At 41.2% G+C, this 22,668-nt stretch overlaps 2 protein-coding genes across 3 annotated transcripts in view; one reads left to right on the top strand and one right to left on the bottom strand.

Annotated features, from left to right (window-relative positions):
• Positions 1-19,770, top strand: part of cdan1 (codanin 1) — a 135,527-nt gene extending 115,757 nt beyond the window's left edge. The window contains exons 22-28 of one of the 2 annotated variants that reach the window (XM_080202936.1): positions 1,638-1,716; positions 6,531-6,691; positions 11,392-11,499; positions 12,326-12,389; positions 13,694-13,890; positions 18,521-18,634; positions 18,779-19,770. In XM_080202936.1, coding sequence (XP_080059062.1) covers positions 1,638-1,716; positions 6,531-6,691; positions 11,392-11,499; positions 12,326-12,389; positions 13,694-13,890; positions 18,521-18,634; positions 18,779-18,883 — 828 coding nt within the window. In that variant the 3' untranslated portion in view covers positions 18,884-19,770. Of the gene's footprint in view, positions 1-1,637; positions 1,717-6,530; positions 6,692-11,391; positions 11,500-12,325; positions 12,390-13,693; positions 13,891-18,520; positions 18,635-18,778 lie in introns of those variants that run through there. The other variant, XR_013888572.1, reaches the window with a different exon arrangement.
• A 134-nt stretch (positions 19,771-19,904) lies between these two features.
• Positions 19,905-22,668, bottom strand: part of LOC145352698 (stAR-related lipid transfer protein 9-like) — a 300,938-nt gene continuing 298,174 nt past the window's right edge. Inside the window, exons 33-34 of the mRNA XM_080202937.1 lie at positions 20,454-20,612; positions 19,905-20,371 (exon numbers count right to left, since the gene is read on the bottom strand). Of these exons, the coding sequence (XP_080059063.1) occupies positions 20,270-20,371; positions 20,454-20,612 (261 nt within the window). The 3' untranslated portion in view covers positions 19,905-20,269. The remainder of the gene's footprint in view (positions 20,372-20,453; positions 20,613-22,668) is intronic.

Here is a 22,668-nt window from a genome sequence, read left to right as displayed (position 1 = left end):
GGGGGACTACACTCCTGAGTCTTTTACTTTCCCAATGGTCACCCATTTCCTTTCTGCCTGTGAAATTCTCACAGGTGTGACCATCTCACTAAACATACTATCCACGGCTTGATCAGCATCACAGATGCTTCACATGGAGTCCACCCGCAACTCCAGCTCTGAAATTTGGTTAGCTAGAAGTTGCATTTGGATACACTGCCTGCACACATACATCGTCTCTCATTTCCCACATTGTACAGGTGGTGTATTATCCCGATCTAAGGTCTCTTGCTGTGACATCCCTCTTGATTAAGCTAGTTACCCTTTTAAAAAAAAGACAGTTAGGGGCCTTATTTATACTAGTAAAGGAGCTTGTTTCTTAAACACTTATATTTGTACATTACTATTCTATACTTTTTTAAAGCGCCAACTGTAGTATTCAGCAAGTAATTGCTTTAACAGTTTGAAAATACTCACTGGCACATACTCATAATCAGCTGCTTTGGCTGGTCTCATGTCGTTTTCTGAACTGGCATTTGTTGACTACTCTTTCTTTGGTTAAGCAGTACGTCCTCTGCAATCCCCTCTGTGGTTATGGTAATCATGCCAGATTTTCCCAGATGCTACTCACTGATTCCAACAGCGCTCTTTTATCCACTCTGTCTTGTTGTTTCTTGCTCCTTTATCCACCTGGCTGTGCTCTGTCTCAGTGTTTCTTCCTCCTTTATCGTCCTTGCTATGCTCTGTCTCACTGTTTCTTTCACTCTTTTTATCTCTAGCTCTGCTTCCCAAATGTAGCAACACAAATGAGTGCACCCTATCAATTCTTGTCAAACTGCTTAAAATTTTGAACACTTTTATCAAATCTGACTCTTCAGGGAAAGCCACAGTTTAGCACCGCTGCTTCACAGCGCCAAGACCCGGGTTTGATTCCTGACTGTGTGGAGTTTGCACGTTCTCTACATGTCTGCATGGGTTTCCTTCAGGTACTCTGGTTTGCTCCCACATTCTGAAAGACGTACTGGTTAGGTGAATTGACCCAAACAGATGCAGGAGTGTGGTGACTAGGGCAATTTCACAGTAACTTCATTGCAGTATCAATGTAAACCTTACTTGTGACTAATAAACTTTAACTTTTAAGTAATTGAAATCTTCATCTCTTGACTCATTTTGGTAACTATTCTGCATCCTGTCCTAGGCCTCTGCATCCTTCCGGAGGTAATGCAGAATTTTTTACAACAATCCCTTAGGGTCTAACCAGTGATTTATAAATAGTTAGCATAACTTCCTCATTTTGTACACTTAATTTCCCAAGTCCTGTTCTACATGAACTCTAATTCATTACACACTTTCTGTATGTCTTCTTGATATGGTATGTGAGAGATTGCAAGGAAGCACAGCCTACTTGCTGTGACAGGGTTAGACTGCCACTAGTTGGTGGTGCTTTGCCATTTTTGATATCTATTAAGAACTGTTTTCATTGTGCCTTTCCCCTCACCCCATAGTGTCTAAATCATTATCACTCACTTTATGTCCTTTTTTCTGCTGTATTCCTTCTCCCTCTCTTGGTGCTGTCCCTCCCCTATCCTTTTGCAAAGCACGTAAGTTGTTTCTGTGCTATTTGGATTAATAATATTTGTAATTACACTTTTTTATAGGTGCTGAGTACAGCTGAAGGCATTGCAAGCCGCCTTGCTACAGAAAAAGCTTGTACGTGGCTTTCTGCCAATATCGCAGGTACAAAGAAGCATAACATTAAAAGAGTAGTTTCTTTGCACAGGATCACTGGAAACTCCTTGAGTCTGCGCCTTGCACCACAGTGGTCTTGGTTATGCTGAATACAATAACTACTGGAAGAAATGTTTTCTTCAGCAGTTGAAAATTATATTTATGAATCCTTACGGGAAGGTTGGGAAATTGGGGGCGAGATGATTGCAGATTTAGATGCAAATCGTTGCTTTTGGCATCCCACCCTCTGTGATGAAATTCATAGGGCAAAAAACTTATTGGAGTAACTCAAGTAAAGTTTATTAGTCACAAGTAGGCTTGCATTAACACTGCAGTGAAGTTACTGTGAAACAGCTGTGAAAATTGTGTGTTCTGTCATCCTTTGAATGCAAGAATGTTGTCAAACAGTGAAGTTAAAAATGGTCTTTTAAGCACTACAGACGAGGAGAAAACTAAAATGTGCAAAATAATTAAACATAGGTTTAAGGTGAGAGGGGGGAGATACAAAAGGATCAGGAGGGGTAATTTTTTCACATAGGATGGTGAGTGTATGGAGCAAATTGCCAGAAGTAGCAGTAGAGGTAGGTACTATTTTGTCTTTTAAAAAGCATTTGGACAGTTACTTGGTATAGAGGTTTATGGGCCAAACGTGAGCAATTGGGACTAGCTTAGCAGTTGAAAACTGGGTGGCATGGGCAAGTTGAGTGAAAGGCTTGTTGTAAACATCTACAAATAAAAGATAAATAAATGAGTGAAAAACATTTGAGTTGTGCAGCCCAAATAAATATTCTTTATGCAAATAAACAGAGTATAGGTTAAGGAACAATTTAAATTGCTGGCACAAATTCAGCTTTGAGGATATATGACCTGGATGCAGAATGGTCAAGTTATTGGCTCTTTAGGAAAGATAGGGAAAGTGATCGAAGAGAAGGAGCACTCTTAATACTTTAGTGATCAAGGTTAATTGCTTTAATAGGAGATATAATGACATGTAAGCAGGCAGCAGAGACTTTATGGGTGGAACTCTGGTTCAATTATATAAACGCAGGTTCAATTATATAATTGCTTTGAATAGGAGATTTTAACTTTAATACAGTTTGGGATAAATAGACTGGCTAGTTTCAGAGAGATGCAAATTTCTTGAATATATTCAGTATGCTTTTCAGAAAAAATCTGTGTTCTAGATCCAACAAGGAGGCGCAGTGGTTAGCACTGCTGCCTCAGCACCAAGGACCCAGGTTTGATTCTGGCCTTGGGTCACTCTCTTCTGGAGTTTGCATGTTCTCCTCATGTCTACTTGGGTTTCCTCCGGGTGCTTTGGTTTTCTCCCATGGTCCAAAAATGTACAGCTAGGTTAGTTGCCCCTTTTCGTCGGGGGGATTAGCAGGATAAATACATGGGATTACGGAGATAGAGCCTGGGTGGAATTGTTGTTGATGGGCCAAATGGTCATCTCCTGTAGTGTAGGAATTCTATGATTCTACGTGAGCACAGTAAACAAAGGAAAATAAAATCTGTTTTTTCAAAATTACTGAAGGACAGTATGACTGAATACCTTAATACTTTTCTACCTATCAAAGAATGCCAGAATGGATTTCTAAAGGGTAGATCAAACCTGACAAAACTGATTGTTCAGTGAAGAGGTGTCTCAATAATAGAGAAATGTATGGATGTCATTTATGAAGGCTTTCAGAAGCATTTAATAAGTGACTTATTAAATTGAAGTTCACGAAATTGAAGGCAAGTTATTGACTTGGTTATGAAATTGATTGAGAGACAGTAGATAGAGGGTTGTCATGATGGACAGGTACCCTAACTGGCAGGAAATGACAAATGGTGACCCAAAGGGTTCTATATCAGGGCTTCACATTTTTAACATTTTTATTAACCATTTAGATGATGGGATAGAAAGTCTCGCATCCAAATTTGCCAGCGGCATATAGGATGAATTGTAAGCATAAAATTAAAGATATTAGATTAAATGAATGGGCAAAACTGGCAAGTGAATTTGTGTAGGCTATCAACACTGGACCTGAGCTAGAAACAGAGATCTGGGGTTCTAGGTATATGGATCATTAAATGTCATGAACAGATTAGAAAATAATTCGAAAACATTAGTGTAGTGATGGTTTTTATTTCTTGTTGCAGCTGAGTTAGAAGGGATGAACTGACTCCTTTCCTTGCCCCATTCCTGGGTTGGTTATAATAGAGTGAATTTAAAAAGATGATATTGCCAGTTCAATATGTATACTTAATTGTGTGTAGCTCGGTGTAAGAAATAGGACAGCTGCTATTTTGTTGCATAGAACAAGTGTGTATGTATCCATAGAATTGCTACAGAGCAGAAGAAGGCCATTCAGCCCATCAAATCTGCTTTGATTCTTCGAAAGAGTATTCCGGCCCATCCCTGCCTTGTCCTCATAACCTCACGCATTTACCATGGCTAATCCAGCTGCACACCTTTGGACCCTGGGAGTTGACCAGAATACCTGGAGGAAACCCATGTGGACATGTGGAGAACCGAGGCTGGAATGGAGCCAGGGTCCTTGGCGCTGTAAGGCAGCAGTGCTGACAATTGTGCCACCGTACCACTTACGTAGAATCAAGTGCATGCAATCCCCCAGTATGCAAGAAATAAATAAAACTGCAAAATATCAGATCTTCAATCTTGGTCCAGTAAATTCAGAAAAAAGTAGTTCACGTTGTTCAGACACTTGTTTACAGCTGAAGGGTCACAGTCTAAAGTAGGAGAAGCAATGGCCTAGTGGTTTTATCACTAGACTATTAATTCAAAAACTCAACTAATGGTCTGGTGCCACAGGTTCGAATCCTGGCATGGCCAGTAATGGAATTTGAATTTGTTTAAAAAAATCTCCTGATGAAACCATTGTCGATTGTCAGAGAAAACACATCTGGTTCCTTTAGGGAAGGAAATCTGTTCTTGCCTGATCTGGCCAACGTGTGACTCCAGAGCCGCAACAATGTGGTTGTCTCTCAACTGCCCTCCAATGGCAACTAGGGATGGGCAATAAATGCTAGTCAACCAGCGACACTCATGTCCATGAATGAATTTAAAAAACTGCTGGTACTGTAGTTTCTCACTAAGTTGATGTTTTAGCTCAGTTATCTGGACAGCTGGTTACTGATGCAGAGAAACGCCAACAGCACAGCTTCAGTTTCCATATCAGCTGAAGGCCGTGCCTCCTCAACATTTTCTTTCACCTGAGGTATGGTGATTCTCAGGTTAAATCACCAACAGTCACAACCTGTGGTCATCTGGGACTATGGCGACTTCACCTTTGCCTGGTTTCTCAGTGGAACAGTCACAATGCATATGTGGCTAGTTGATACTTGGATACAGTGGTATTGATTTGAAATCCTTGAACAATTCTCGGTTTGCAGCAACGAGGTCCTCTGGTGGGTTTTCAAACTACAAACAGCTTCGCTTTGATGAGAGAAATGTCAAAAGAAGTGGGATGGGGAGGGGGAAGGTAAAGCTGTGGCAAGTTTTCACTGTCTATGTCACTCAAGAGTTGCATCACTTGACCTCTCCCTCTGGTTTCAATTTGGCTTATCTTGACCCCTGTCTTTTAGAGCTCTGCAGTTGACTCTGTCTCCATAAAATAGTTTGAGTCTCGAAATTCAGAAGGCTAAGCGATGATTCGATTGAAGTCGAGACAGCATGATGGCACAGTGGTTAGCACTGCTACCTCACCGCATTAAGGACCCAGATTCAATTCCTGGCTTGGGTCACTGTGTTGCATTTGCATGTCAGAACACTTCCCGTTCTGCGTGGGTTTCCATCGGGTGCACTGGTTTCCTCCCGCAGTCCAAAGATGTGCAGGTTAGGTGGATTGGCCGTGTTAAACAACCCCTTAGTGTCAGGGGATCTAGCTAGAGTAAATGTATGGGACTACAGGGATAGGGCCTGAGTGGGATTGTGGTTGGTGCAGACTCGATGGGCCGAACGGCATCCTACTGCACATCTGATTCTATGGTTCTATGATTCTAAGTTTTCAAGATGTTGTAGGGAAAAGATCAGGTAGATGGGGGAAAATTATTTTGGCCAGTTGGGAAGTTCAGGACTGGAGGCATCATCTAAAAGATAGAGCCAGACACTTCAGGAGTAAAATTGGGAAACATTAAGGGATGATAAAAATTTGAAGTATTTTTCTGCAATTGGCATTTGTTGCTAAATGAATTGTTAAATCTCAGATTCAAATGTATATTGATCAAAAGTTGTAATGACATTTGGAAATTGGTGATGCTTTTATGTTAGTCACAGATCAGTCATTATCTTATCAAATGGCAATTCTCCTCCTATATTTGATTCCTCCCCCTCTTTTGTTCCAGTGCACTGCAGATTGTGGGATGCTAGATTTGATTGTCCCTTTTTTGACTTGCTTGCTTCTCACCAGAAAGTAGACAACCCTAACCTTGTGCCACAACAGGGTCTTTAGTGAATGGATTCAGAGACACTGGGTCATTAGGCTTTTACTATCTACTTGTTCCTAGCACACAATTAATTTTGAAACCAGTGATGTACTTTTGTGTGATGTACCATATCTTATTGGAGGATTATTTTAAGGTCACTTTGCTAGTTCTTAGTTACAATGTTCTTTGTTGAACTGAGTGAGGAACGCAGATCCTTTTGAGCCGGTCACTGGGAGAGCTTGTCTTGAATGTATCTTCTGATGGTAAATAATGAATGGTGCACTGTATCTGAACAAAGAGGAGCATGTTGTGTAAAATGTACTTTGAGTTTGCACTCCTGTGGCAGCTTGCACTCTAGATCAGATTTTCTTGTTTTATTTTACTATCAGCTTTAATTAGAAAAGAAGTAAAGCTTGGTTTTGACAGACTGAAGAAATCTCAAACAGTGCAATCGACCAATGCAAGTGAGGTTCCTGGAGCAATAAGGAATTGCTCACCAGATTGTAAGCACAATGCTCCACCTCCCTCCCAGATAGCGAGTGAGTTTAAGGTATGTTACGTTCCCATTGATTAAATGTGATAGAAATGTAAAATTTACTCAATTTTCAAAGCGGTTGCATTAAAATGTTAATAAACAACCTGAGATGCTTTTGAAAAAGCATCTTAACCCACAAATCTAATAAATTCAATGTGTAATGTAGGATTTTTTTTTATTTGTGTAGTTTCTGCATTGCATCTACAAATGATGCGAGGAGCACAATCAATCTTTGTCGTTTTGAACTGATGTGCTCACAGTAGTCTGGAGTCATTCTGCATTGATGTTAAGATCTGTCTTGAGCAACTGGGGTGGGAATGTGTAGAAAACGTCCTTTCCCAGGCTATTGAAAGACCAGTTGCAGTAGTAGGTTATTCTACCTGTGTCTCAGATTCTTGGTCTTGTTCATGTGACTGAGCGTTGTGCCCAGTATTTCACTCTGCATCCAGTATTTCACTCTGCATGATGCTGAGGACACATGGACACATCTTAACAGCACAGAGGTAAGACCCTCTGTCCTTCACCATGGTGACACTATTTGTCAATGTGGTCTGGAAATACAGCAGGGCTTGAACTGTTTTACATAGCAAGGCACTGTTTCCTGAGATTGGGCATTATTCTCGTCAAGCAAACTTTGATGGGCGAGTGCATGACAACCTAAACTACGTCATAGAGTCATAGAAGTTTACAGGATGGAAACAGGCCCTTTGGCCCAAGTCGCCCACGCTGCCCTTTTTTTTAAATGCCATGAGCTAATACCGATTGCCTGCATTTGGCCCATATCTCTCTATACCCATTGTACCTATGTAATTATTTAAATGCTTTTTAAAAGATAAAATTGTACCTGCCTCTACTGCTACCTTTGGCAGCTTGTTCCAACCACCCTCTGGAAAAATTGCCCTTCTGGACACTTTTGTATCTTTCCCCTCACACGTTAAACCTATGCCCTTTAGTTTTAGACTCCCTTTGGGAAAAGATATTGACTATCTACCTTGTCTGTGCCCCTCATTATTTTATAGACCTCTATAAGCTCACTCCTCAGCTTCCTGTGCTCCAGAGGAAAAAGTCCCAGTCTGTTCAGCCTTTCCTTACAACTCAATCCATCAAGTCCCTGTAGCATCCTAGTAAATCTTTTCTGCACTCTTTCTAGTTTAATAATACCCTTTATGTAACAGGGTGACCAGAATTGTACACAGTATTCCAAATGTGGCCGTACCAATGTCTTGTACAACTTTAACAAGACATCCCAACTCCTGTATTCGATGTTCTGACCAACGAAACCAAGCATGCCGAATGCCATCTTCACCATTCTGTTCACCTGTGACTCCACTTTCAAGGAGCTACGAACATGTACCCCTAGATCTCTTTGTTCTGTAACTCTCCTCAACGGCCTACCATTAACTGAGTAAGTCCTGCCCTGGTAGAATCTACCAAAATGTGAGACCCTGCATTTGTCTAAATTAAACTCCATCTGCCATTCATCAGCCCACTGGCCCAATTGATCAAGATCCTGTTGCAATTGAAGATAACTTTCTTCACTGTCCACTGTGTCACCACTCTTGGTGTCATCTGCAAACTTACTAACCGTGCCCCCTACATTCTCATCCAAATCAATAATATAAATGACAGATAACAGTGGGCCCATCATTGATCCCTGAGGCACACCACTGCTCACAGGCCTCCAGTTTGAAAAACAACTCTTTACAACCACCCTCTGGCTTCTGTTAAGAAGCCAATTTTGTATCCATTTAGATAGTTCACCCTGGATCCCGTGAAACTTAACCTTATGCAACAACCTATCATACGTTATCTTGTCAAAGGCCTTGCTAAGGTCCATTGAGATAGCATCAAACGCACCGCCCTCATCTACCTTCTTGGTTACCCCTTCAAAAATCCTCAATTAAATTGGTGAGACATGATTTTCCTTTCACAAAGCCTAATCAGTCCTTGCATCTCTAAATGCCTGTAGATCCTGTCTCTCAAAATACCTTCCAACAATTTGCCCACCACAGATGAGGCTCACTGGCCTGTAGTTCCCAGGCTTTTCCCTGCAGCCTTTTTTAAGCAAAGGCATAACATTTGCCAATCTCCAATCTTCAGGCACCTCGCCTGTGACTTTCGATGGTTCAAATATCTCGGCTAGGGGACCAACAATTTCCTTCCTAGCCTCCCACAATGTCCTGGGGCGTACCTCATCAGGTCCCCCAGATTTATCTACCTTGATGCGCTTTAAGATTTCCAGCACCATCACCTCTGTAATATGTACACTCCTCAAGACATCACTATTTATTTTCCCAAGTTCTGTAACATCCATGCTTTTCTCAAAGTAAATACTGATGAGAAATATTCATTTAGGATCTCACGCATCTCTTGAGGATCTGCACATATGTGACTTCGTTGATCCTTGAGGCCCTATGCTCTCCCTTGTTACTCTTTTGCCCTTTATGTATTTGTTGAAGCTCTTTGGATTCTCCTTAGCCTTACCTGCCAAAACAATTTTGTATCCCCTTTTTGTCCTCCTGATTTCTCTCTCAACTCTACTTCTACATCCACTATACTCTTCAAGAGATTCACTTGATCCCAGCTGCCTTTTCACGTCTTGTGCCTCTTTCTTCTTCTTGACCAGGGCCTCAATATCCCTAGTCATCCAGGATTCCTGACTTCTGCCAGCCTTGCCCTTCACTTTAAGAGGAATGTGTTTACCCTGAATCCTGGTTGACACACTTTCGAAAGCATGCCATTTACCAGACGTCCCTTTGCCTTCCCACAGACTCCCCCAATTCATTTTTGAAAGTTCCTGCCTGATACTATCAAAATTGGCCTCGCCCCAATTTAGAATTTTAACTCTTGGGACAGACCTATCATTCTTCATAGCTATCTTAAAACTAATAGAATTATAGAACATAGAACACTACAGCACAAACAGGCCCTTCAGCCCACAAATTGCTCCTATCGTATCTATATCTACCAGGCCTATCTATAACTCTCAATCTCATTAAATCCCATGAACTCATCCAGAAGTCTCTTTAAAAGACCCCAGCGAGTTTGCCTCTACCACCACCGACGGCAGCCGATTCCACTCACTCACCAGCCTCTGAGTGAAAAACTTACCCCTGACATCTCCTCTGTACCTGCTCCCCAGCACCTTAAACCTGTGTCCTCTCGTAGCGACCATTTCAGCCCTGGGAAATAGCCTCCGAGAATCCACCCTATTTGTGCCTGTCAACATCTTATAAACCTGTATCAGGTTGCCTCTCAACTTCGTCTCTCCAGGGAGGAGACCTAGCTCCCTCAGCCTGTCCTCATAGGGCATGCCTCCCAATCCAGGCAACATCCTTGTAAATCTCCTGTCACTGGTCCCAAAGTGATCCCTCATCAACACCGCTGTCACCTGCTCTTCCTTATTTCCCAAGAGGAGGTCAAGTTTTGCCCCCTCTCTAGTCGGGCCATCCACATACTAAATGAGAAATTCCTCTTGAATACACTCAACAAATTTCTCTCTGTCCAACCCTCTAATACTGTCCCAGTCAATGTTGGGAAGATTAAAATCTCTGACTATTACCAATCTATTTTTCTTGGAGCTATCTGTAATTTCCTTACATATTTGCTCCTCAATTTTCCACTATTTGGGGGCCTATAGTACAATCCTATCAAAGTGATTTCTCTCTTATTTCTCAGTTCTACCTACATAGACTCAGTACAGCCGTGATGCTTTCTCTAATCAAAAATGCAACTCCCCCATCTCTTGACTCCAGTTCTATCTTTCCTATAGCATCTGTACCCTGGGATGGGTACATCCCGTGATCTTGGGTTCATGTCACACTATCTGTAACCCCCATAACAACTTGCCTGAGTTTGCAAAATCTCACTAACTGTCCTGTCTGGAGACAATACAAATCTTTTTAACCCCTGTGCTTAACGCTTTCTCCACTTACATTGTCTGTACCGTTAAGACTTCATTAGCTGTAAAGACTCACATTCCAATAATTATTTTGTAAATTGAGTTTGTGACGTTATATGCCCTGTTTGTGAATAGAACTTGCACTCACTTCTGAAGGGGCAGCGCTCTGAAAGCTAGTCGATTTTGTTACCAAATAAACCTGTTGGACTTTAACCTGGTGTTGTGAGACTGCTTACTGTGTTTACCCCAGTCCAACGCCTGCATCTCCACATCATGACTAGGATTACTGACATGCCTTTACTAATTTAATGCGCTCTCTTTAACTTCTGTGCTGTATTAAAGACTATTGGGATGGTGATGAAAATGGAAAGATCTAACAGGGTTCCCTCCAATTGGAAATCATGCATGTATATTAGGGAAGGAGGTTTAATGTGATGGTGTTCATTCTTAAATTTTATGCTGACATTTACTGGTCTTGTACTTGGTGTGAAACTTTGGCCAAGATGTTGGAGAATTTCTTCCAGATGTTAATTACAAATATATTTTTTAAAAATCATCTGGCACCAGAGAGAGCGGGGGAGGCAAATTGAAATGGAAAGCACTGGCACAGTACAAAGGACACAAGTTCAGTTTTATTCTTAGTTCCATATCTGAACAAATTAGGACATAAATATTGCTCTGAATAATTCACAGCCAGTTTGATGCTTGGAGAAAGGGATGTGTATCTTTGTCATGGGCTTTTCTAAAATCTCTGGTTGACTTTGTTTGGAAACCTGTAGCCTAATTTGCTGTGTGTATCCTCTCCCTTTCATAGGAGCTGCTAAGTATTACATTGGGTCCCAGACAAAATGATGAAACAGTGGAGCACAAACAACTTGATGACTTATTAAGAAGGTTATGCCAAACACTAAGGTGTAGACAGGTGTGTCTTTTTATTCAAATTTGTTCATTTAATAGAATATATTCTCAGAACCTTGTCTCTGGTTTCTGTTAATTGCATTACCAATTTCAGTTGTACTAATAAAGGAAATGCAGATTCTGAATACCTCCCTCAGAATGAGAGAGGAAGTGTTTGGGAGAGACTCCAAGCTGGCATCATTCTTGGTGTCTGGTTATGCTAAGGTAGGATGGAGCAAGTAACTTCAAGGTTTCTTGAATCAAGGTTACAGCTGGCATGCACACTTCTCAGGAGGAAAAATGTGATTGGAAGGGAATAGGTTAATTTTATAAACAAGAGGTAAAGTTGATCTGAATTCATTATGCATAAAATATCAAAACTCAACCTGGGAAAAACAGTACCGTAAGGTGCTTTATTCCAAGTATGTTACATTTTCTCAAATTAAGTAATTTATTTAGCAACTCAAACTTAATCAGCATTTCATATTTAGAGTAAAAGAATTGAAAATATATCAGACTTTGGCTAGACCACACTGGGATTACTGTGCACAGTTCTGGTTTCTATGTTTTGTAAAGAGATAGAAGCATTAGAGAAGTGCAAGAAAGATGTAGAGATGCTACTGCCTTAAATAGAAGAGAGTCTTGAAATGTAATAGGAAATTCAGGTTAGAATATGGAAGTTTTACCACAAGGAGTAATTCCAGTGAACAGCATTGATACTATTGGGGTCAGTCAGATGAGAGAGAAAGTCGTCAGTTTTACTGAAAGGGAAGGAGGAGCCTCCTACAAAGTGTAAACATTGGCACAGACCACCTCTTCACTTTTGATGAACTGTCTCTTTTCTTTTGCAGTACATTTGTCCAGTAATTGAACAGGCTCTTGCCAAGTACACTGTAGAGCTAGCTGCTTTGTTAGGTAAGTAATTGGAGAAACCTTTCTCACTGTCCTATTTCTTCCAGCTCCAGGTGCAAATGTTTTCATGTGCAAATAATTGTGCGTTTTTACAAAATCAGTAGCATTGATGCTGATGTGCCAGATGATTTTTAAAAAATATATTTGTAATTAACATCTAGAAGAAAATGTTTATTTGATTTTAATAGTGGTGTAAGTTCTAATGATCAGTAAACAAAGATCTGCATTTTAAAAATGTCTTCCACATCTTCAAAATGTCCCAAAATGTTAAAAGTATTTTTGTAGACAACTATCGTAACCAATACGAGCATCAGAAATCACAATTAAATTTTATTTATTTTGTTGGATAAATATTGTACAGATTGCAGATTGCTCTCCTGCACAGAGTCTCCAGTTGGTCCAGCGTGCTCCATCCTCTGCTCTTCAGCCCCGAATTCACTGCTGCTAATGTTCACTTCTCTTCCAATCTCAGATTATTTCTCTCCATCATATGCTGCTGACTAGGGAGTCTATAAGCACTAATCATTGGAAAGAAACAGCCTGTGATAAAAGGAGCAGCTCTGTAGAATCTTCCATTTAAATGTGCCTGTTTAACTGGTCTATTGAAAACTGGCTTCAGTTGCCACACATAAGAAGCAGGTTGATGGGTTTTTGATAAGAGAAGGGATTAAGGGTTATGGGGAGAGGGCGGGAAAGTGGAACTGAGCCACGACAGATCAGCCATGATCTTATTGAATGGCGGGGCAGGCTCGAAGGGCTAGATGGCCTACTCCTGCTCCTATTTCTTATGTTCTTATGTTCTTATATGGACTTCAAGGCGATGCTTGGGCTGCTCATTGGACAAGCCTGCTTTATATCTACTCAAGGTGATAGATATAGCCTATTTAATGAAAGTTAGCACCTCTGACAGCACAACACTGAAATCAGCCTAGTTTGTCCTAAGTTTCAATCCTGATCTAGAATTTATGATCTGACTGAGGTAATAGAATTGCCAATGAGCCACAGTATAGCCTTCAACTGTTTTTGTACCTTTAGTTTGTACTTTTGATTGAACCAAAAGCCCTTCATTTTCCTCCCTATAAATTGAGACTTCCATTTGCAAGACTGAATGACTCTGAGCAACATTTTCTGCATGCATTAATATAATTTTATGCTTTTTATTATACATATGATATAGAGGGAATCTCGTTTGCCTTGGTGAATTTACACTATCATTGTTAACTTGTAACCTTAGAATAAGAGTAATCTAGTCTACCAAGATAGCTTCAACTCTACCACCCATAGTCTCATCTGGCTCTTTTCCACAGTTGCTGGAGAAATTCCACTATCCTACCCTAACACAAAGAAAGATTTCAGAGACCAGGCTTCTTTTTGCAAGTCCGCCCAATATTCGCTCAGCCTCCTCCTTGCATTGTGGAAGGATGATTTCCGTGTGCCTGTGCCATTTCAACTAATATTTAGTGAGAAGAACATTTCGTATACAATAGAGACGAGAAATGGAAAGGTAACTCTTCGTCATTTCTTCTGAAACATGACTCTTCCCATTGTAAAGGAATTCAAATTCTCATCTGAACTTCAGGTGTGCTGATTTCTATTTGAAGGCTGACATTGAGACTTTAGGACTGTCCCATGATAGTGAAATGGAGAGTTGACCTTGTTTGTTGTGCTGACATGAACAAAGTTAAATATTTGTAGTATGTTTCCTGTACATTTGGTGATTAAGGAATATTAAGTGTAGTAGCTCTCAAAAAGGGTCACTAGGAATTTTTTAAAAAATTCTTTTCCTGGCACTGTTGATAAGGCCACCATTTTCTGCCCTTGTACCAAGTGGCTTGCTAGGCCATTCTGGGGGATATTTAACAGCCAATCACATTGCTGTGGGTTTGGAGCCACATGTATGGCAGTGTTACTTTCTTAAAGGACATTAATGAACCAGACGGGATGTTACAACAATTGGTGATAAGTTCATGGTCAGCATTACTAAAGAAGCTTTATAATGCAGATTTTTAAAAAGTTGGATTTATATTCCACCAGCTGCCATGGTGGGATTTGAACCCATATCCCCAGAAGATTCATGCTGAACATGCAAGGAACAATGAATAATCTGAAAAACAAATATTTTTGTATTATTTTGATTCAGAAATTGTAGTCAATTGTTTGGTAAGCTATTCTAATTTAGTCATATAATGATAGAGGTTTACAGCATGGGAACAGGCCCTTCAGCCCAACTTGTCCATGCCACCCTTTTTTTTAAACCTCTGAGCTAATCCCAGTTGCCGGCATTTGGCCCATACCCTTCTATACCCATCATACCCATGTAGCTATTTAAATGCTTTTTTTAAAAGACAGAATTGTACCTGGCTCTACTACTACCTCTGGCAGCTTGTTCCAGACACTCACCACCCTCTGTGAAAAAAATTGCCCCTCTGGACACTTTTGTATCTCTCCCCTCTCACTTTAAACCTATGTCCTCTAGTTTTAGACTCCCCTACTTTTGGGAAAAGATAATGACTACCTTTCAGATCTATGTCCCTCATTATTTTATAGACCGCCGATAAGATCACCTCTCAACCTCCTACACTCCAGGGGAAAAAATCCCAGTCTATCTGCCCTCTCTTTATAACTCAATCCATCAAGTCCTGGTAGCATCCTAGTAAATCTTTTCTGCACTCTCTCTAGTTTAATAATATCCTTTCTATAATAGGGTGACCACAATTGCACACAGTATTCCAAGTGTGGCCTTACCAATGTCTTGTACAATTTCAACAAGACATTCCAACTCCTGTATTCAGTGTTTTGACCGATGAAACCTAGCATGCTGAATGCCTTCTTCACTACTCTGTCCACCTGTGACTCCACTTTCAAGGAGCTATGAACATGTACCCCTAGATCTCTTTGTTCTGTAACTCTCCCTAATGCTCTACCATTAACTGAGTAAGTCCTACCCTGGTTCAATCTACCAAAATACATCTTGCATTTGTCTAAATTTAACTTCAGAACTTGAGCCGAGGAGAAATCTATGAGCTGAGAAAGTTTCAGTCTGTTGTTTTAAAACCTATTGTTAATTTGGGTTGTGCTGAATTATCTCATTCATATCTTTGGTCAAATTATTGTGTTTCAAAGAACAAAGAAGAAAATCAGCCCGGGAAACAGGTCCTTCGGCCCAGTGAGCCCGCGCCGCCATCTCAACACCACCAGTCCCCCTCTCCACCCACGACCCCTGTCTAATGTTTTATGGCCATCCAGATTGAGGGAAACTGATTTAGGGACAATTTATTCCTGCCAATCAGCCTAACAGCACATCTTTGGGGTGTGGGAGGAAACCGGAGCACCTGGAGAAAACCCATGCAAGCACGGGGAGAATGCGCAAACTCCCACAGACACCGGCCCAAATCCATGTGTCTGCACAGCAATCAGCGATAGTCACTGAGCTGTCGTCTTGCCCAGTATCTGGTCCAGTTTAGGCACACACTAACGACATGAAGCACTAGGCCAATCTTGAACAACCAAGAGCAGCCCCAGTACAACCCATCGCGTGTATGCCCCTCGTTGGACACGAGGTGGACCGACTTACAACCTGTGAATGAAAAGGGGAAAAAAACATTATTATTATACCATATCCATTTACCTTACCAGGGTCGCCCCAATGCTAATGACCCTTATTTAAAACAATCTCCTATATCCACCCATCTCCAACCCACTCATGTGCCTGTCTAAGTTACTCTTAAATGACTCTAGTGTGTTTGCCTCCACCACCTTACTTGGCAGAGCATTCCATACCCCCACTACCCTCTGTGTGAAAAACCTTCCTGTAATATCTGTGTTGTACCTCTCCCCCCTCACCTTAAGTCCATGGCCCCTTGTCCTGTGTGTCTCTATCACAGGAAATAGCTTACCTCTGTTTACTCTATCTATACTCTTCATAATCTTATATACCTCTATTAGATCCCCCCTCAGTCGGCTTCTTTCAAGGGAAAAGAGCCCCAATTTCTTCAATCTTTCCTCATACCCCAGTCCTTCCATACCAGGCAACATCCTGGTAAACCTCCTCTGCACACTCTCCAGAGTCTCCACGTCCTTCCGGTAGTAAGGCGACCAGAACTGGACGCAGGACTCTAAATGCGGCCTAACCAACGTCCTGTACAACTGCAACATTAGACTCCAGCTCTTATATTCTATACCCCTTCCTATAAAGGCTAACATACCATAGGCTTTCTTCACCACACTCTCCACTTGCACTGCCACCTTCAAAGACTTGTGCACTTGCACCCCCAGGTCTCGCTGCGATTCTATACTCCTTACGGGCTTACCCTTTACCATGTAACTCCCCCCTACATTAGTCCGGCCAAAATGCATCACCTCACATTTATCCGGATTAAACTCCATTAGCCATGTATCTGCCCAATCAACCAGCCTATCAATATCCTGCTGTATTACCAGACACTGCTCCTCACTGCCTGCCAATCCAGCCATCTTGGTGTCATCAGCAAATTTGCTGATCACACCACCTACTCCCTCTTCCAAATCATTTATATACACTACAAAGAGAAGAGGTCCCAGTACTGAGCCCTGCGGCACACCACTAGTGACAGACCTCCAGCTAGAAAAGGACCCCTCCACTACTACTCTGACTCCTCTTTGCAAGCCAGTTCTCTACCCATCTAGATACCTGACCACATATCCCATGAGCTTTAATCTTCTGTACCCAACCTACCATGAGGGACTCTGTCAAACGCCTTACTGAAATCCACATAGACGACATCAACGGCTCGTCCTTCGTCGACTGTTTTTGTCACCTCCTCAAAGAATTCTACCAGATTCGTAAGGCAAGACTTCCCCTTTACAAAGCCATGCTGCGTATCCTTAATCAGATCGCAACACTCTAAGTGCGCATACATCCTATCCCTAAGAATCCTCTCCATCAACTTACCTACCACTGACGTTAAGCTCACCGGCCTATAGTTACCCAGGCTATCCCTCCTACCCTTTTTAAACAACGGTACCACGTTTGCTATCCTCCAGTCCTCTGGGACCTCACCTGTGTCCAAAGAAGAGACAAAGATTTGCGTCAGAGGCCCAGCAATCTCATCCCTCGCCTCCCTAAGCAGCCTAGGATAAGTGCAGTCGGTTTTAATGCCAGCTAAAAGCCCTAACACTTCTTCCCTCGTAATCGATAGATCTTTCAAATGGTCTACCGCTCCCTCAATGACCGTACCAGACATCAAGCCCTTCTCCTTCGTGAATACTGACGCAAAGTATTCATTCAGGGTCTCCCCCATTCCCTCTGCCTCTAAGCACAATTCCCCACGTCTGTCCCTGAGAGGACCGATTTTACCCCTAGCCACCCTTTCGTTAGGAGTAAAACGCCTTTGGATTCTCCTTAACCCTACCTGCCAAAGCCATCTCATGCCCCCTCTTTGCTCTCCCAACTCCCCGTTTGAGATCCCTCCTACTCTCTCTGTATTCCTCCAACGCTCTCTCTGTTCCCAGCTGCTTAGACCTGACATACGCCTCTCGTTTCTTCCTAACCAGGTCTTCTATATCTCTAGTAATCCACGGTTCCCTAATCCTACCTTTCCCATCCTTTCTCCTAACTGGCACATGCCTTTCCTGCACCCATTGCAGTTTTCCCTTGAAAGACTCCCACATGCCTAACATGGTCTTGCCTTCCAACAGTCTATCCCAATCTGTATCCCTAAGCTCCTGCCTAATCCGGCTGTATCTAGCCTTCCCCCAATTTAGCACCCTCCCGTAATTGCTCTAATTGCCTCATTGCGATGAAACCGTAGACAGATTCTTCCTCACCTTTGTTCCCATAGGTTGTGTTTTACGTGAAGTTTAAATAGCTTGATATTCCTGTTTTTTTTAAAAATACCTCCAAACATTTCCCTCATCAAGAAATCATCTTGCAATACATCAGAGAATCTGAGGGTACATTAAGTTCCTTTCTACATTGCAGTTAGTACTATCGGCCAAGTTAGCCATTTGAAGGTCTACTTTTTGGAAAGAAGTGTATTGTCCAGATGAGCATGCAGGTTTCCAATTCTGCATTATAATCTAGTTATGTATAGAGAAATCTCTGAAAGGGGAATAAGAACAGCTGAGAAGTTTTGAACAACTTCTTCTCTCCTCAGTTATGTTGGAATGAGCTCTCGTTTCTAATTCATGGCCTTATCGAGCAGGGGCTGATGAAGATGTCAGCGATAGTATGTTGCTGGAAGGACCTTTCACAGCATCCTTGGCCCCAGGTAATAGAGTTTGATTTTTTCTGTTTATTAAGTTAACTTGGCATTTTAAGTGTACATCCATGAATAGAAATCTAAATTATTTTACATTGCTTTAAAACAGTAAGGGTTTCTGTTTTTAAACAACATTTTTCTTGCTTCTTTCAGGATTTCATGCACATGATAGAATCCGTATTTGGAATGTGTTCAGAACTGGCAAAGACAGATAAAATTGAAGACCAGATTGCAAATGAACAAAGAGATACTGAGTAAAATAGCATGCTTAGATTGACTTTTGCAAAAAAAAACTAGCCTTATTCTCACAGCATTTTGCTATTCATAAGTGCAATTCATTTGGGGGTGGGGGGAAGTATTTTATATTTTTATTGATGCTGCTAAATTCAATCAAATATTCACTTGTGAATATTTAATGTAGTTCACATTGGACCACTTTATATTAATTAATCCTGTGATATTGGCCTGTATTTTCAGTTAACAATCTTGTGGGTTTTGATTATGGCAATGAGATCCATTTCAGAACGGCACCATTATTATCTGGGATCTGAGAGAAGGGGAAGCACTTGCATTGAAGAATTTATACTGACCCATAGTCTAAGCTAGGAAGTATTATTGAATTAAAAATTCTTATATAAAATCCTGTATTGAAATATGGGATGGCGAGGAGACAAAAGGTGAAACATAATTTACGGATTTTAGAAATTAAAATTTGAAGGAGTGAAACTCCACAGTATTAAAATTAAATTTTAATGCCAGAAAGGAGATCAAGTTATATTTTGGTTTAACAGTCATCAGGGGACAAATACAAAAATGCTAAATTTCAACCAATAACAATAGGAGAAAAGCACTTTCCCCAAGTGGCAGAGTGGCTCACCCACAAGGGAAGTGCTGACCTTGCCTGCAGTGCTCATAAATAATAAATGAATACCAAAAAAAGTGAAAGACAGGAGGCCACCTTTTAGCTCAAAAGTTCAATCCTGTACTACCTATCTGTTTCAAACATTTCAGAATAAAGTAATCTTGCAGTATGTGGACCATGTGTTTATTGGAATAGATTTTTGTGGTTAATAGTTGAGCTTGCAAACACTATTCAAGCCTGAAGTATTTTTGAATAACAGCTTGCGTTGTTGCTGATTCAGAAGCTATGTCTCCAATAGCTTCTGATTCTTGTTGATTTTTTAATGGTAACTTGGTAATTGTACAATAATAAAAACATGAGACACATCTCAACAAAGTGTATATTTAAAATCAGTTTTAAATATAAATATAGTAATGACCAGAAAAGACTTAATTTCAAGAATTTATAGTTTATATCACAATTAACTATAAAATGATTCAGTTTATATATAAATAAGTTCAATTTGGACATTTGATTTTACCATACAAAAATAAAAACTTTAACTGTACATTTAATAGAAAAACTTCGAACAACTGCAATGTGTTGTAACTCGTCCACTGACTCAGCAACTGAAAAACAGATTCCGTTCAATTATACAATACAAATACCTCTACAAAACTGTACATATTATACATTACTGAAGATGCATAATGTGGCCTGAGATGAGCAGATAACCAAGTCTGGCCAGGTTAGAAATGCAGCAGCCTAGATGTATACAATACCTGTCTTGATAAGAGAACATGTCAACAGGAGAGCAGGCTGGCAAGGTTGGCGATGCACAAAGGCTGTCGCTTGGCAACTGATGCCAGCAGTCTGGCAGGCAGAGCAGGAGCACCAAGATCAACCTTAAAAATTAGAAATCTCAGCTTTATTCACCATTTTGTTATCACTAATTTTAATTTTTATAAATTAACAAATTGTTTTTACCTGAGTCAAGTAGATAAGTCTTGTTATTTCTTTTCCATTGTGTGTGTCAGGCTGTAGAATCCAGCCACTGGGCATCATTTCCCCTCTTACAAACTCCTTTACAGGCCGAGGCATCGATTCCTCATAGATTGATTGCATTGCCAGCATGTACTGCTGGTCCTGGTGAAAAAGTGATGGGTTCAAGCTGTGTACTCTCATTTACACTTCAACCATATCCTTTCAATCCCAACCAGCAACCGAGGAGCTTATTGCTATTTCATCAATAGATGGAGGTGATCTGCTTTCCCACTGTCCCAATCTTGTGGGTTGTAGTGTGTGAAAATGTAGAGATGGGCACTATTAGGAGGCAAGTGATATTACTCTCTGAAAAACTGAGTTCAAGAACAGGCTCTTCGGCCCTCCAAGCCTGTGCCGATCATGATGCCTGCCTAAACTAACTACGTCTGTATCTACCATTCCCATTCTATTCATATACTACTCTGGATGCCCCTTAAATATTAAAGTTATGGTCATCCATTTCACAAACAATAAACCTGTCTGGTTTACAAATTAGTCTCATCTTACAAGAATGCATTCTGAAAAGCTAGGGGAGCTCATCTGGTACTAAATGAGATCACAGTATACCTAACAAGTCATATTCTGCTTTCACAAATTGTGAAGTTGTCTTCCATGTTGGGGTCACAGGAGTGACAAACGACAGTCATCTGCTGTAGATCTGTACATGCGTAGCGTTCCCCAGACTTCTTACAACAAGACTTTTCTTCCGTGTTCACTAGGGAGGGGCATGTTTTTGAGGATGTGTATGTGATACAGGCTGATAGAACATTTACCTCCTCCATCCTGAAGGACGATGTATTAGCAATTTTGAAAAACCCGAGGGTCGATGAGTCCCCTGGGATATATCCTAGGATACCTTGGGAGGCAAGGGATGAGATTGCGGAGCCTTTAGCTTTGATCTTTGGGTTCTCAGTGTCCATGGGGATTGTGCCAGAGGACTGGAGAGTGGCGAATGTTGTTCCTCTCTTCAAGAAAGGAAATAGGAATGACCTTGGTAATTATAGGCCAATTAGTCTTACTTTGGTGGTTGGTAAGTTAATGGAAAGGTCCTGAGGGATAGGATTTATGACCATTTGGAAAGATGCAGCTTAATCAGGGATAGTCAGCATGGTTTCGTGAGGGGTAAGTCCTGCCTCAGAAATTTGATTCTTTGAGGAGGTAACTAAGTATGTAGATGAAGGTAGAGCAGTTGATGTCGTATACATGGATTTTAGTAAGAACATAGAACATATTGTTTGGTAAGGTGCCCCATGGTAGGCTCATGAAGAAAGTAAGGCGGTGTGGGATAGAAGGCAATTTGGCCAATTTGAATAAGTAACTGGCTGTCTCACAGAAGTCATGATGTGGAGATACTGGCATTGGACTGGGGTAAACATAGTAAGAAGTGTCACAACACCAGGTTAGAGTTTATTTAATAGTAAATCCACAAGCTTTCAGGGTTTGCCCCTTTGTCAGGTGAGTCGATCATTCACCTGATGAAGGGGCAAACCCCAGAAGCTAGTGGGTTTACGATCAGATAAACTTGTTGGACTTTAACCTGGTGTTGTGACACTTCTTACTGTGTCTCAGAGAAGAGGTTGGTGGTGGTGGAGGGAAAATTGAGACCAGAGGCCAGTTACCAGCAGTGTACCACAGGGATCAGTGCTGGGTCCTCTGCTATTTTGTGATTTTTATCAATGACTTGGAAGAGGGGGCTGAAGGGTGGGTTAGTAAATTTGCTGATGACACCAAGATTGGTGGAGGGCTCTTGTAGGCTGCAAAGAGACATTGATAGGATGCAGAGCTGGGCAGAGAAGTGGTAGATGGAGTTCAACCCTGATAAGTACGAGGTGATTCATTTTGGTAGGACAAACTTGAATGCGGATTACAGGGTCAACGGTAGGGTCCTGAGGGATGTGGAGGCACTTGGGGTTCATATCCACAGATCTCTGAAGATTGCCACTCAAGTGGATAGAGCTGTGAAGAAGGCTTATAGTGCGTTAGCATTTATTAACAGGGGTTTGAGTTTAAGAGCTTTGGGGTTATGCTGCAACTATACCAGACCTTGATGAGACCACATTTGGAATATTGTGTTCAGTTCTGGTCACCTCACTGTAAGAAGGATGTGGAAGCATTGGAGAGTTACCAGGACACTGCCTGGTTTGGATGGTAGATCTTA

This window comes from Carcharhinus amblyrhynchos, chromosome 14 (assembly GCF_965287045.1).
Source record: "Carcharhinus amblyrhynchos chromosome 14, sCarAmb.v2.hapA, whole genome shotgun sequence".
NCBI lineage: Eukaryota > Metazoa > Chordata > Chondrichthyes > Carcharhiniformes > Carcharhinidae > Carcharhinus > Carcharhinus amblyrhynchos.
This window is presented reverse-complemented; position numbering and strand designations above follow the sequence as displayed.